Genomic DNA, 17,131 nt, shown 5'->3' with positions numbered 1-17,131 from the left:
GCTGTAATGACCTTTACAGGATTCTACAACATATGACACACTCAGACATATTTTAAGGATTCTTAAGATGTATTCAATTAAGAACTGCAGCCAAGACATGCACACACAGGATGTCCCACAGCCCAAAAAACTCTTGGTCAAACTATGTAACAGTGAGACAGCCTCCAAACAACCCTCTATCAACCTTTGATTTGCTGCACTGATACAGTAGCTCTTGTCATTATATCTGCAGCAGGCCCATAATGTTGGCATTTCTTCATAGTCTTTGCAGCTTTTTAAAGTGTCAGTTCATTCATTCTCTGTCGTTTTTATGTCAAAACCTCAGGAAATAAAACTGAAACTATCAATATGGCCACCACGACATTAGATCTGCTGTGTTTTTTGCAATTTGGGTGAACTTACTATTTAAGTCTTGACAGAAACAAGCAGAATCTGTTGGATAATCTGCGACAAAATGTACTACAATGTGCTGGACTCAATGCTTTATAATGACATGGTAAAATGTTGAGCTTCAACACAACTAGATCACTATAACAAGGACCTACACCAGGATCAATAGGTTTTAATCCAAGTGGCAGAAATGTGGCCCTTTGTGAGACTGCTCTGTGTGTCACTGATACTGTGTTTGCAGACAATAATGACATTCTTAGTGACCGCATCATGAACTGCTCTGTTTTATGACTCGACTGATTTAAAAGCAGACTGACTCAACAGCATGAAGTGAGTATTGTCTCAATCAGAGGCTTTGAAATCACGTGTTGCACTGAGCCTCTCTAAATGCTGGCTATCACAACTTGTCAGGGCAATCATTGTTTCTCTGTCAACACCAATGTATCTACATCCCTGTGTGTGTGTGTGTGTGTGTGTGTGTGTGTGTGTGTGTGTGTGTGTGTGTGTGTAGATAATGTGTGTGCACAATGGTTCCTTGTCACCAGTGATTAATCCCACAACTGAAATCTGCAATCAGCAGCTTCAGCAAACAGTCTTGTGGTCACGCACACACACACACACACACGCACACACACACACACGAGAGAGTGAGGTAAAAAAAAAAAAAAAAAAGGTGCATGAGCGTTTGATTTTAGTTTTGCTGAGAGGATGATCTTCAGCTCATCCCGTCTGAGCTGTAGCCAATGTACAACAGATGTGCAGTCATACATTATGTAGCCAGAGAGCACAGTATATCCTGAGGTAGCGAGAAGAAACTTTTAGAAAGGTGTCATTGTTTCAGTTCTTCGTTTCCACACATCAGCACTTCTATCTGCCAGTGTTGAGATGAAACTCAGAATGGACATTTTTGGGGTTTAATTGCACCTTTCCATGTGTGCATCCACACACTGACTTGTGTGCCAGGAGTTGCTCCTATATATGAGTGTGTGTGCTTTATTGTAGCAATTTCCTCTGAGCTCCTTTCCCCTGACTGATGGACACATCCTGTGTTCTCTGTCTTGCCTTATCACTGCAGATCTATATTAAACAGCGTGGCACAGCCAGCGTATCCCTCCACCTCTGCTGTACCTGTCATCTCAGCATCTGCCTAGCTGCCTGCCTGCCAGCCTCTCTCACTATCAGGTGTCTATCAAGACCTGCAGCTCATTTCATCTCTTTTCCCAGCTCTCATATCTTTGTATTTTCTCCTTCTTATATTAATTTGGGCAAGCCAACCCGGGCTCTGTGTTTGTGTGTGCATATATACTAGGCCTATTTTTCTCAAATATGCCTACAGTTGCTGTCATTTTGAGAAATCCCTCATGGGTTTTATTTAGCCTTTTGCACTGTGATAACCCACATACTTCATCGCAGCAGCTCACTTTGACTCTCCACTTTCCAGAGAGCAGCTGAAGTTGACATATCTTTCAACTCTCTTTCTGTCTGTCTCCCCTCAGTTCTCCATATAAATGTGTTCTGACAGCAATCCGGAGGGTCACTCTTTTTTTCTGACAGAAAAAACCTGGCATTTACCTCTCTAACTTGCTCCGTCTGTCCTCTCCCTGTCTCTCCATTTTTTCCCTCTCCCCAGCCTCTATGCTGATCCCCTGATACCGCCGCTGCCTCTGAAGAACAGGAAATGAAACTCTTTTTTCCCTCCGATATGTCGCTCCCACCCTTTATCACACAGAAACCTTGATTCCCAGCAATGGCTGTCTCTCACTCCCCTAATGAACTCATTTTGCACGAAGGGAGAATACCATCTTATCTCTACAGAGTAGGCCCTCCTCTCTCTCTGACACACACACACACACACACACACACACACTCTGTCTCTTTTCTCCATCGCTGGCTTCTCCTGCCTTCTTAGTTCATATAATTGTTGCCAAGATACACTGAGAGGTCCTTGATCCGTTGTCTTCTCATTACAGGTGAGGAGATGAGAAAGATGAGCAGAGAGAGTGAAATGATCTTTAATAGTAGCTCTGGCATGCATCAGCTCTATTATTCCTGTATTATGAAAGTCTGCGCAGAATATGGTGTTTTCATATCATGTCAAATGAGCCACATGCAAACCAAGAGAGCATGAAGCAGATCAACACTGAGATGAGTGAATGACGGATGAACAGGACCCACATTTATCTTCTCACTCAGAATGCTGCAAAACATATCCAGACATGAAATGGATCACCTAAAGCAGTGTAGGACTTGATTACTGTGTCACAAAGAGCAATGATACAAAAAGAAAGTGACAAAGACAATGAACTTGCTAAATAAATGTCTAACTTTGAGCATATGGATGTTTTTTTATGTTTAAGAGAATTAGGACACAGAGAGCTGGGCAATATATCAATATTATAATGTGATATGAGACGAGATATCTTAGATTAGATCTTAGATTCTGGATATTGTAATATTGTAAGTGTTATCTTTTCATGGTTTAAAAGACCGCCTAACAATAAAGTGATAACATTTTCTGAACTTTCCAGAATGTTATAGCTGTTACTTGCCTTTGCCCACTTCGTCATTACATCCAAAATACTCATGATTATTTAAAAAAAAAAAAAAATCTCATTGCATGAATATTTTATAAAAGCACCAGAAGATATTCTTGATATTGTGATATTTGGTCAAAAATATAGTGATATTTGAAAACAGGTGAACGAAAATGCACCTAGTGATGACTTCTGCTTCTCCAAACTTCCAAGAATTGAGAGACTCGTTAGGTAATTAGTCATTTCAAGCAGATAGTGCCAAATCTCAAGCACCTGACATCAGTGTCTATTGACTGATTATTTGGCCACTTGGGGACAGTTGAACAAAACATTAACATATTATCAACATGTAATGCCATCATGGTGAACATGTTAGATAAAAAATGCCTAATTACACATCCAGAAGATACAGCGTGGCATGAACATTAATTTGGATGTGTCTCTGGCACCTCATTACAGAATCTTCCTGTCTGAAGTCCATCTTCTCTCAGTTTAGGATGACATTTGGGATTTTTGGTATCACAGAAACATGTTTCCTAACTGCATTTAAGAAATGAATCCTCTAATTTTAGGATAGGCCCTAACTTTGGGATTTTCCAAGTTAGGACTGCTAAATTAGGCAGGCACAGACCCTGTCCTAAATCCAAGATAACTGCCAAAATTAGCAGCAGCTAAAACCATATTATGAAACTTTTAATTTAAATGAATAATTCAAATAAATAAATAGATTAGGAATTAATGATGAATTCAGATCACTGAGGATAAAATTTCCTGATAAGAAGGGGTTTCCTCTCCCTAAGCAATACAACTAGCTCCTAAGACTCTTCGTAGCTAAATTTCAGTCTTTTTTTTTATCAAAAACAGTGAACTAACTAACCAGTGGCAGGTGTGAGCCATTGATATTGTGGCTTGTCCATCTTACATAGCCTACAGGTACAAGCTCCAATCAGAGATACAGGCGTGATAAAATGAGTGCCGATTAAAGAATCAAATTTACAGTGACAGTAACTGTTAGTGTATTGAGTTAAGATAAGTAAGATATCAGGTCTGAGAGAGCACACAGCGACAAATTTAGGACTTGCTTTTCTAATAAGAAGATAGGATTTTCCCTATCTTTGAAACTTGAGATAGGACAAGTGGTCAGGATTTTTTTTCTGTAATGAGGCCCCTGGTTCACTCTCCTTTTGCTCTGGTTTGGTCTTAATCAACTCCTGAGGGAAATATCTGGCTCTTAAGCTTCTAAATGCAACAACCTGTTCAACAGCTTGTCACTAACCTTGTCTGTCTGCTGTGTGGTGCAGGTTGAATGTGTCCAGTAGGTTTTATCAAAGTGTTGTCAATGAAAGCAAAGCTAGAAGCGAGGTTAGTGAGAGTGATCAAACAGTTGAAGCTCTGCAGAGCTGAAGAAACATTATTATCTGTAACTGCTTATCCTGGTTCAGGGTCATGGGGGATATAACTTTGAATATAATAAATAGACGACTAGTATTTACTGTGTTGGATTATGGTCAGAAGGTGCCGCTGAATGCTTTGGAAACTGGTCGTCTAATATCAAGTAAAGCATGTTGCCCATTTCTAACCAAGTCTCCATTGACATCTTCTGTAGGCCACAGATTATGCTGGAGTTTCTGCCCTAGCTTAAAGGGCACTAACGTCACTCCATTTATCTCTGTCTGAGCCCCTCACCATAACTACTATTTACGAAACACAGCTTCCTACTTGCCATATTAAAAACACTATTTGCTGGCACAGAAGTTTTAAAAGAATTTCAGAACCAGGAAAACAGAACACAGTAAAATAAAAATTAATTCAATAACATTTGAACATGTCATGTTCTATGATGACCAGTGTTTGAGTCCTTCATCTGCTAACAGCATTTTGACTCAGGATCCCAGCCTCCAGTGTAAGCTGATTTTTAATGGGGTCATATCCCCCCCTGTTGGTTTTATCATGTCATTAGAATCAGAGTAGCTTGTTTTGACAAAAGCTGACCACTGGGGGGACTGGAGCTCCAGAGAGAGGAGGAGGTTGATGAGGCTCAGGGTGTGGACTCAAGATGCACGGGGAACTGGTGTCCTTGGGAAAAAACACATAGATGAGATTGGATGGAAAAATGACTGAATTGATGTATTAGTAAATAGTGGAGCATGTCAGTGAATCAATGATTGTGTATTTAAATACTACAAGGATGTTGTCAAGAGTTTAATTATGAATTTATTTAATAATTTCTGATGTTAAATGTAGTTGGTAAGAGGCAAAATAGGGTCAAAATGTCAACTTTCTATTGCTTTTGTCCTTTTTCTATCCACGCACACTCAACTGTAAACACAATTTAACTAACCTCTTACACACACAGGCGCGCACACACAGGTCTGTGATGCAATCTCTTGAGGATAGCAGAGCTTTAATTACAAGGAGGATTGTCTTTAGTCCCACTGTCTCTATCTTGACACTAAGTCCCTGAAGTAGAATTATCCTCTACTCTAATCCTAATCTTGTTTGCTCCTACACACTCTCTTTCCCAGTCTCTCGCGTGTTGTGGTTACCTGTCTGCAGATGATCTATTTTTTCTCTCTTCCTCTTCAGCTGCTCTTTTGTCATCCACCTTGTTCTCATAAATGTGGCTTGGATTTTATGTTATAGCCAAGAAGGCAGGCGTGACCTCTACCTACTGCTGCATACATTAATGCACAGTTTGTATTTTAGCAGAGCTGTGCTAAAACCTAAGAAGTAGATTCATATGCACAGCTGCTCACTCACACACATACATGCAAAGTAAGGCCTAATAGGTTATGCCCAAACTGCAGGGCTGGATATAGAGGGGGGAGGATGTGGGAAGGACAAGTCATCAATCATCCTGTCACTCCCTTATTTGCAATCATTTTTATCATGTGCTTTCTCTATATTTGTTTTATCAGTCTCTCCTCACTCCATCTTCCACCCTTTTTCCTCTCAATACTCTTTGATTGCAATGCAATCACCGCTTCCCAACCTACGTATTTCCCAATCAGTTTCCGTCTGATTTTGTCTCATTTTTCTTGTCTCTTTCTATTTTGCTTCCCCTGTTTTTAACACAAGCTCATTGGGTGATTGATGAAAATGGAAAGAAGGAGAAAAAGATGGAGGAGGGGAAGGAACGCAGAGAAGGGCAGAGGAGGAGGAGGAGGCATTGACCCAGATAATGCAATGGAGTGAATCAAAATGAGTCTCGTAGACCTCAGCTTCACACCCATTCCCACCTTCCTCTCTGTCCCCAACACTCACAACAGTATTTGCTCTTTCAGTATAAAGCTGTGACCATGAAACGTCAAGTGGAAAGATTAGCATTTCACATCAAGATCCTCAAGGCTCCTTGTGATATGGGCTGTGTGAAGGTGTTGTATATCTCCTCCCATCTTTCACCTCTTATCCTCATCGTGAACCTCTTCTGACTTTCACCATCATCCTCCATTCACACACACACACACACACACACACACCTCCCCCCTCTACCCCCACCCCCTACATCTCATCTCCCTGGAGAGGTGGGTAACTGAAAAACATGGAGGTGCGGAGATGTAAGGTCAGGTCTTCTCCTGCACCAGACTCTGTGTAGGAACAGAACACACTAATGCATTGTTTATGATGCTATATGTCACCTATCTAATATCTCAGTACACACACACACACACACACACACGCGCACGCACGCACACACACACACACACGCACACACACACACTGAAGCCACAGTTACAGTTTACTAGCGTCACCTGGCGTATTGAACTGCATTATTTGCAGTTTAATCGATCAATTGGTGGTGACCTTTGCATGAATGGGTGTGTGAGTATTCATTAAGCGGCCAACAAACCCATTTGACAGCTGGTCTCCATGGCGCATGCGCATAACACCGGCAAGGCAGCCTTGTACGTTAAGATAACCAGTAAAACTGTGGAAAGCTGTGAGCTGTGTCTATCAAAATAAAAGCACAGAATCGTCCGCTTTAAAAGACAACGTGAATTATTGACTACACAGGCCTGAAGGCAAACCCAAAAAGATAGAATAGTAATAATTTGGGTACTGTTTAAATACAAATGAAATATTAAGGCTGAAATAGGTCGTTTAAGGATGTATTTGTTTAGTTCATTCAACACTTCCGGATTACAGACTTTTATTTTGAAAAAAGTAAAAACCGGATGTTGTTAATGATTCCGTTTGGCTTTACACCAGCGGGGAAACTTACTCAGCAACGACCAGAGGAATAACATCGGGAGCCCAGCGTACTGTAGTGCCCAAAATAATGACCGGTGTCCCGGTACTTCACTCTCCGAGGTGACCGAGGTCTGAGCAGCAGCAGCCGGGATGGCGCTGGTCACCGTCCAGCGGTCGCCGACACCGAGCACTACCTCCAGTCCGTCTGTGTCTGTAAGTATCCCTGAACTGGTTTGACATTTTGGCTCAGTCTCGTAGGTCTGTCACGGCAAGACTACAGTTAGCCCAGTTTTCTGCTCGGGGTAAATGTACAGGGGTGGCTAACTTAGCTGTTAGCATCTTACTGTAACCTAAAGTAACCTCTTACTGTCCTGCACAGGGATGCAAGTTTTTTTTCTTTAAGGTTATTTAGGTTTGCGCAAAGTTAAAAGACTCCGTTTCACCAAAAGGTGTCAAGTTTTTGCAAAGTAACTTAGCTAGGTGATGTTAGCAGTTGGAGCTCGTTTGCTAACACTTCCTCCCGGGAACACAAAGTAATTCAGAGGAGCCGCCAGACACACTAAAACATCTTTAAGTTCCAGCTTTTCTTTGCTGTAAAATAATAGTCTATGATTATACACCTGGAATATGCTGCCCCGCGTGCCTGTGACCAAATAACCAGGCACCACATCCACATATTATTATCCCTGGTTAGTGGGGCGACAGTGAATGGAGAGGAGTTGCCTGTAAAGCAGGTTAGTGTGACAGGCCTGTCAGTCCCTGTTGGACGCAGTGGGACAGTCCTCTCATCCCCTGTGACACTTTGAGGCTTCCCACGTCTGGCTGCAGGCTCTTGACACGGACCCAGGCAGGGTGATGGTGTGACTGCCATAGATAAAACCTCAGCCTTCACCCAGGAGTGTGATAAATTGGGTACAGTGATATTTGTAGTAAGTCAGACTGCCCTGTTAAAAGACACATCTTGTGGATGAAGATCCTTTCCTCTGTTCAACACAACATGACAGTGACACAACAGTGTTTTGCAGAGGCTGACTGTGTACCAGATATCAAGGCCAGTTTGATGGGAAATAACATGGGACAGACATGCAAAATAAGATGTATTAAGAAAATCTCCAGCAGAGAGATGATTAAAAAGCACCAAAATCTAGAAGATGTTTTAGAAGTTTTGGATAAAAGCCTCAAGAAAAACAACATAATATATTTGTATAACCTAAAATATCATTAGGGACAATAATAAAATGGCTGCAGCACATGTCACTTGACAAGCTTTTTTATTATTGTTAAATGATGGCTTCTGTAGACATTTTTAAAACGGATCAAAGAAATAGCATGAGTCATGATTAAAGCTGCATTTATAGTTCTGAGACCCAGCAGTAAGGGTTTGTAGCTTTGAAACGGTGTCAGATCCCAGACTGAGGTTACCAGCTGCTTGTCATGAGACCCATTCCTGATGTGAAGCAGCCATGTGAGCACTCTTGTGAGATGTCTGATGTTGAGAGTGGGGATAAGGGGCTGGGAAAGGGACAGCAGAGCAGTGCATGGAGGAAAGAGCTGGGAGTGAGCTCCAGAGAGAAAGATGAACTGTCATGAGAGACACAGCTGGAATACTACTGCCACCTCAGCATATCTGTGATAGGCTTTTCCCAGTATGCTTCCTCCGAAAGCTTTTATTAGGGTTTGGGCAAATTAAACTCAGGTTTCATGTTATGACCCATCAATTAATACAGCTCGGCATGGGGGGGTAGCCACCCTACTGTCGAAGCGTAATCTGCCTAGCAGCACACCAAATCCCCTGTTCTCATTGGCTATAAGACCACTCCCTACACATCTGTGCAGTCGCACGGTAACCATGGAGATCAGCCCTGTACATTATATCCCAGCCATTGCCAGGCTTATTGTGGTATGTTGCTTTAATCGCGTATTGGAAGTATACAGCCCGTATATTCATCAGTGATGTTTGTGTGAGTGCTTTGCAGTGGTGTAATGGTATACTGGTATCACATTTGCCTTTGAAATCTGCTGAGCTAGGCAATTTGTCAAGTGTGTGTGTGTGTGTGTGCAGGGTGTGTTTGAGTCCATGCATGGACTCCTATTTCTCCTGTGTCACCATATTTTGCCTTAAAGGCAGGCTGTTAGGCTGCTGATGCAGAGAGCATCATTCTGCCAGCTGCCTCTCCAGGCCTAATCACATCCGTGGAAGCGGACACAGGAATAGATGAAAACTCCATCCTTCCTCCTCAAGCTTCTGCACCTCCTGACCTCTCCACCTAATCTTCCTCATCCATCATCGTGCATCATCATCATTCATCAGCACCAGTGATAGCAAATAAAAAAAGGAGAAGAAGAAGAAATAAAGCCTCATCATTATTGTTCATTGTCCCATGTCTGTGCCTATCTTTGTCTGTCCATCCATACTGTATATATCTGGGGTTTTATGTGAGTGTGTGCGTGTTTTGGCCTGTGTAGTAGCCAGGATTGACAGATTGATGCCAAAGAGAAAGTTCCCTGAGTTTTGTGAGGGATTACCGAAACAGGCTGGGATTAAAATTGTGTATGTGTGTGTGTGTGTGTGGCGAACTGTGCTGGTTGCAGTGGTGGGGGAGGATGATTGCATTTTGGAAAAAGAGAGACAGAGAGGGGAGGGCATGGACATTCAGTGTGTTTCAGCCTTATCCCTGGTCCCTGCTCTGAGCCTCAGTTAAAATACCACGCCAGCCCTGCCTCGTAACTGAAGTCATAGATGAAAGGCTTGACATAACCGCCCTAGCCGCCAGCCAATTTAGCACATTTTAAATGCAAGGTTAATTGAGTCTGACTCAGCGTGTGATGTACAGAACCTCCCATGCCTCTTTGGTCAATGTGATACAGCGTGTCCTTTCAGAAATGCTAGCTGCTGGTACAGAACAGATGTGAAGTGAAGCAGCTATTGAATTTTCAATATTCTTCTCTTTTTTTCTTCTTCTAATTTTCTGTTTTTCTCTGTAGGAGTCGGGCAGTGGTGAGGATGACCGTCGCTCCCAGCCCAGGAGGTGAGACCACTTCCTGTTCTGTCACAGTCTGTCTCCAGTTTCCTGGAATAACTGTTATTTCACACACTGCTGTTCAATAGCATCACTATAGAAACTGTAAGCTGAGACTCAGGCCACTAGGGGGAGACGGTGCATCAGATTTACAGTGTTTCTTCAGTTACTGAGCCACATTTGCAGATACAGTTTCTCAAAACATGAATGCAACTGTTGCATCAGCTTTATACAGTGCAGCTCAGTGATTCATATGATCAGCAAAAAGCCAATGTAAGTGTAAAAATAAAACCAGGTTATCAGTCCCACCAAAATGAGAATTTCCTTTTATCTTTGTTTAAACCAAGACTGTAACAAATTAAAGGAATTGTGGTGACTGAAATTGTGTTTCCACTCAGTGAGTAGTATCTCCTGTCACGGAAACACAGTTGTTAACAAAACCAGATTCACACTGTCATTTAGTAGCTACCTTTTCTTGTTTACTATGCTCGATAAACACCTTACTACTACAGTTAATAATGTCAAAGAAAAACTAGGAAGTGTGAAAGCTATCATAGCTTTGTTTAGTAAAGACAAATGTCTCAATACAGCTAATCAGTGTAATTTAGGAACTAATTAATACACTTTTGTGTTTGAAATACACAATACATTTAACAGAGTGGATTGAAAGTACTTAGTGTACTTTGAGAACTGTGCCCTGTGGCACCAACTGCTGTGGTAAGGAGTTCATAAATAATTTTCTTCCTATAATAATAATAATAATAATAATAATAATAATTTCCTAAATAGTTTTTCATACTGCAAACAAGCACTGTCTTTGTGAGTACTTATGTCAATATTTAGTCAGTGCACTGATGTCATAGGCTGGGGCTGATTTGCATGATTCTACCTGATGTTTGTGGTGGAGTAGATGATTTGCTTTTGATGTGTATCTGCATCTTCATAAAAGACAAGGGCGTCACCGCTGCTATTGTCCTTCTGTTTAGATGACTCAGGTGGCTTCGTCATTATGGTGTATTCTGGGCCAAGGCCCTCCACAGAATTTGAATGAAAGGACAAGCTGAACACATGGGGTTTATGTTTGTGGGAGTGTTTGGATTAGTTTTTGCCTATCGCCAGATCCTACTAAACAACTTTGTCTCCACTGAGCTGAAGGCTCATACAGTCTCTTATCACTTTAAATGTCACCCCTACATCACAGTCTGTCTGTGGAGACAGTAGCACACAATCATTAAACAGGGAGTGGATCACCAAAGTCTATACAGCTTTGCCATCTTTAATGGACTTTGTAGGTGACCTTTGTTGCCTAATCTAAGCTTTGAAGTTTAATCAGTCTAGCTGTAATATATATTATTATTAGTAGTAACTCATATTTTTAAGGTACCACTTGTTATTACTGTCAGCACTATTAAATACAGCAGGTTAGGAGACACTGCAATAGGACTTGACAGACATAGTACAGTGTTAAGCTGAGCAAAGACAGCCTAGGCTGTTTATATCTTGCTCTGTGAGACCATTGCAGACTGAAGGACTGGTCTGAGTGAAATGTTGCCATCCTGTCAGGAGACTGGAAATCAGATACAGGGTAAAACTGAATGCTTGGCACAAGTTATAAGATGTTTCCCAGAAACACTGCACATATATTAGCTTTATTTACCTTCTGTATAAATGAATGTCGAAGCAGCACATCTGATCATGTTACTATTAAATTCAAGATGAAATGAAACCAGCTAGATCAGTGTATAGGGTGCCATCCCTCCGAACTGTCAGGACTCTCAGATCATTTGTGCCCACACGTTCTGCACCAATGAACAAACTGTGAACAAAAATAACAAGCACTGTGTGTGATGATGCAGCACCTTATGATATCTAGAGCACTTTCATGATATGTGGTGAACAGGTCTGTACTATTGGAGGGATGTGATTTTTTTGTTGTTGTAATTTATCTGACTATTGCTGTACGGTACAGGATGAATTTCTGCCAGGACTAATAAATATCTATTTGTCATTAAGGACAGTTTTCAGCCTGAGTCCTGACTCTACCAGTTTGTACCAGTGTTGTCTCAGTTTTGAACGTTGTTGCTATAAAGCATGCAGAGTTCCACATTGTCAGAAGGAGATTTAACTCCTTCATTGCGTCATTTTCTTTTTCTTCACCCTTGGGCTTTGGCTGTTGCCCAGGATGCCTCTCAGGTTTCATTCATGCGTGTCCCAGTCCCCGTCACACTACATGAGCCCAGAGAGACCTTGCCTGGCAAAATCAAATGCTTCTGAAAAGAGCTGGTCAGGCTCCCGCTGGTCTAGAGTTGTTATGAGGGTCAAAGTCTCCAGTCCTGAGCTCATTCACACAGCAGGGTAATGTGCACTAACTATCAGGCTAAAGAAACTTTAGTTCTGCATGTATGGATTACCTAACAAAGCCATAAACTTTAAGAAGTGACTCTTAGCAACATCTTGAACTGATTGTATCTGCAAATTAGTCATAGTCATTGTAAAGATCTTTTGGAGTTTCTTATAGGCTTGGGTGGTATCTTTTTTTTCAACCACAATTTAAATTAGCAGCACTATTTACTTTTTGTTTGCATAAACATTAGAATAATAACGTAGCCAATGCCTTGTGTAAACATTTGAAAACCATATCAAATTAATGATAGCCAGTCTTTGAAATGCTCGCATGAGTGTCTGTGTCAGTATTGCTCAAGACAAGGGACCAGTAGCATCACTGGGTTTGCCTGCTTCATGCCCACTCTGGGAATACCAAAGCAAACCCACGTTGCATGCTTGCGTGCCTGCGTCTGGCAGACTGTTGCTGACTTTGGTTTATGATGGATGGTATTCACAGTTACATTTTCAAAGTGCAGTAATTGAACACGGTTTTAATGGTAATTAAAATCTGAAATTGTAATACTAACCATCAGAAATTTCACAGTGGTTTATCACAAAACTCGTAACCATTTCATCCCTACCATAAATACCGTGATAGCACCTAAGTCTAGTGTCTTACAACGTGTTACGTATGCTACATATATTAGCCAAGGTCATGATTTTTGGACACTCTGGTGCAGCAAAGATGTGTCAGGGTGGGTGGTGGTAATGTGCTTACACTGGCTACACTAGTGGATATGTAATGAGACACAGAGGTAGTGAAAACATGGACTTTTTGTAGCCTTTATTGTTTTATGTAAACTTCCTGCATCACAATAACTGATCACTCATTCTACATCCAGTGGCCTGACCTTCTGCCAAATTTAATTGAAATTTGTTACTAAGTTTTTGAGATATCCTTCGCTCACCAAAATATGGACAAACTGGTCTGAAAGCACAACCTTATAGGCAGCAGTAATAATACTGAAAGCCCATATGGACCATATGATTATAATTTCAGGTTATGATTGCAACTGGCCTAAAATAAGCCAAGGGCCTGAGGTGGAGCACCAAACTTGGAACAGAGAGGAGTTAAACCCAAAGTCGAGCCCACTAAAACATACTGTATGCTATGTCACACATATATGAAAACTGAAACTGGGTGATATCATTCCTGCAAACCTTTAGCACACCCCAAAAGTGCCAAGAAGGACATGTGGTCCCAATTATCTGTTAGGTAATACAACAAAGCAGCAACAGCAGCTGGTGAAGTCATACCCATGGATGCATGCACACACACATATACACACAGAGCTTACTCCCCATACGACCAACATCATTATAGTCTTGTTTTACCATTTACCTAGCTCACCATTTGCTCAGCATTAGCACAAATATCCACACACACACACTCAAGCAGTCATGCAGGGTGCAGCCAAGGGCCTTGCTGAGTGACCCCTAATGCGTATTACATAAGAGCCGAGGTCCAATTAACTCCCCACCCTACATATGGATTCAAGTAGCGACACGGGCCAATATATCTTGTAGGAGCCACTGAGACCGAGGGGAGCTTTGGCTTTTGCAGTGCAGTAATATTTTCACTCTGTCTTGATTTCTCGCTCTTCTCCAGAGCCTTTGTCTCTTTTCTCTTTCAGTTATTCAGTTGACTACTCAGCACTGACTCATACCCTGTATCTCTCCCTCTTATTCTGTCATTCTCTCTGCCAACGTCTCTTTCATACAGACAGACACAAACAGCTGTCTGTAGCCCCTGCACCACACCAATGAAGTATAACGTTACTGCAGTGCAATAATGAATCTCTGACACACACTGTTGCCTCAGGACTGACAATGACTGTCAAGGACGGTCTTAGAGAAACTTTTCTTTTTCTATCTAGTTACGAAACCAACACTTGAACTTTTTGTTCTAAATCAGTCTTTAAATGGTTTAAAATTTGGTGAGAACAGTAGATGAACTTTGTTCCTCTGCGGCTGGTGAATAAAAAAGGTGCTTCCTATTCTTCTTGTGACTCTCTGCAGGGATATCATGTGCTGTGGCTGGGCTGTTAAAGGTTGCCGCATCACAAGATTGAAACGTATGCTGTTTAACATCGGCATTGTTAAAGCACACCTGTAATGACCCACTTTAAATGTCAGTGACTGTCCTTGCTTTCAGTTCTCCGTCTGGTTTGCAGAGTGATTTCATGAAGCAGCACCACTGCTGCTGCAGTTAGAGGTGTGTCAGTTTATAGTATCAGCTGTGGTCAAAAGCAGGCTGTGGATCAGAAAGGAGAAAGGCCTGTGAGAAGAAAGAGGGCATTGTTTCGCTGTTCTCTTTCTGACCATGTCTGTCCATTGTCTCCCTGATGTAGAGCATTTCCTCTTATGAATGTAGTACAGGTCATGGCCGGGTTTGGTTTGAGCTGAGTTTTGTGTTACAGTGTAAGCTGTATGTTTGGGATAATGATAATATTTTATTTTTGAATTTTCTAATTATTTTAATGGCCAGCAGAATCTACTTGGGTCACAGGAGGAACCACTCTGTGAAAACCAACATGAGCCACGATGTCATAACAGCAGACTAACCTAGATACTGTAAACACATTCAGACTAACTTCACTGATCAGAATTATTTGTGCTGCAATTCTCTTCTTGCACTCTTATTGACTTTCGCATCAGTGCTGACCCAGATGCGGAGCAGGTTCACCAGGCCAAGAATTTAATAAGTCTGCTATTTGAAGAACAAGAAAGGCAAGGCGCAGTAACGAAAACCAAGACGAAGGAACACTACCTGGGTTCACTGTTTGAACACCACCTCTTCATGTGGAGACATGCTTCTTTGAGTTTATAGGCTGTTACACTGTCATTTACACTCAACGGTGGATACCACACCTGCCTCCTGTCTTCCCACAGTTAAACACAGACATAAAATACAACCTGTCCTAGATAGGTGACTACGTGGCCATATATATCAGTTTTCCACCACTAAAAAGAGAGAAAGTAGGGCACAGTGTCATACATGCAGTATTTCATACACAAAATGTAGGTTATGGCATTGGCACAGGCATTGTGTGCACAAAATTTGAAGCTTGTGTTTCCTGCAGAATTCATAAGGATTCCTGAGCTGTATTTTGTCTTTCAATTCCCTTAATTTTGTGGTATACCAACTGAAATTTGGCAGTGATTGCAGGCTGTATTGCTCCAAAAAGCCCAAGTAGAATTTTGTACTACCTACAAAATAACACAACACAAAAATGTATCTTTGAACAGTATTTGACCCCAGCATTGGGAATATTACTTCTATAGGGAACATATTGTCCAGCTAATGCCTCTTAGCTGCAGTACAGTATGTGTTTGGTTACTGTACTTCTGCTAACAGATCCGTCTTTGTCTGTCTTATCTGGCTGTTAGCAGTGCTCCCTGTTTCTCCAAGGTTAAGTGCTCCTATCGCAACAGAGTGGGCTGAGTAGTCAGCAAACATTTGAACTGAAGGCGTAGTAGTCCAACTGTTCTTTGCTTTGTTTTTCCATCTTGAAACATATTTTTATGTTGTTTGTTTTAAGGCTTCTAGGCCAGGTGTTTTTAGCCCCCACCTACAGTTACATCACACTTATTTGCCTGTAGCATGATGAGCATTTTAGGATGAAAGAGGGATGTTTTTAGTCTGTTTTTGAAAGTAGAGTCATACTGCAGGTTATATAGCTTTGTTGTGGAACAGTATGCTAACAGTAGCACCTTTCCCGCTCAGCATATGGTAAACAGCCGGCTTCATGCACTGACCAAGGAGGTAGCAGGATGATAGCGCTGGCTCCAGGGGGACCTGCATTCACAAACACACACTTTGAAATGCACAACTCCCTAACTACAGCACCTTTGACCTGCGTGTTTCCACCCATACCTATCAAGTGGCAGAGTATGGCGCAGAAGATGATTGTGCAACTTGTCTGGGTCTTGGCTAAACACCACAACAGACTCTCGTGTTACCAGCCCACAGACAAATGACTTCCCCCTCGGTGCTGGTAAATTTGACGACACTAAACAGAACCGCATGACAAGAGCCCTTGAGCCGCTGTGTGTGCGTGTGGGTTTTGTGGTCATAGTTGCTGGCAGACCTCATTGGACGACCTGCCTCGTGCTGCAACAGTTGTTTTTAGGAAGGTGAGACGGACGCTGGGAGCACAGGTGCTGGTGTGTTTGTTTCTGTGATGTAATCACAGTTCAGCTGGGCACACGTGGAGTCGTGCATTAAAAAATACACATACACTGTCACATGCCACATGTTTGTATCTTCTTGAAAGTGCCCCTCAAGGGATTGTTAATATGATTTGTGGAAAAGTTTATAACATCACCCAGAGCTGATCTTATCAGTTATTCTGGTAAATATTTAGACTCTGTTTTCCAAAAATCTGTTAAAACCACGGAAACTATTTGAAACATTGCTCAAAGTATGTTGTGTAACTTTCAGTTTATTGTCACTGCATCCTGACTTCTAAAATGAGCCATGCATGGATTGTTTGCTTTGCACATGTAGAAAGAACAAAGTAATAAGAAGAGAGCATCAACTGGTCTGAAAACATGATCTCATCGGTGGCCGTACCTGATACACACCATATGATAATAATTTCAGTTTAT

At 41.7% G+C, this 17,131-nt stretch overlaps 1 protein-coding gene across 1 annotated transcript in view; it reads left to right on the top strand.

Annotated features, from left to right (window-relative positions):
* Positions 1-7,146: 7,146 nt before the first annotated feature.
* The window catches only part of ssh2a (slingshot protein phosphatase 2a), a 35,865-nt gene continuing 25,880 nt past the window's right edge, over positions 7,147-17,131 (top strand). Inside the window, exons 1-2 of the mRNA XM_049576397.1 lie at positions 7,147-7,328; positions 10,101-10,144. Coding sequence (XP_049432354.1) covers positions 7,266-7,328; positions 10,101-10,144 — 107 coding nt within the window. The 5' untranslated portion in view covers positions 7,147-7,265. The remainder of the gene's footprint in view (positions 7,329-10,100; positions 10,145-17,131) is intronic.

Source organism: Epinephelus fuscoguttatus, linkage group LG5 (genome assembly GCF_011397635.1).
Source record: "Epinephelus fuscoguttatus linkage group LG5, E.fuscoguttatus.final_Chr_v1".
NCBI lineage: Eukaryota > Metazoa > Chordata > Actinopteri > Perciformes > Serranidae > Epinephelus > Epinephelus fuscoguttatus.
This window is presented reverse-complemented; position numbering and strand designations above follow the sequence as displayed.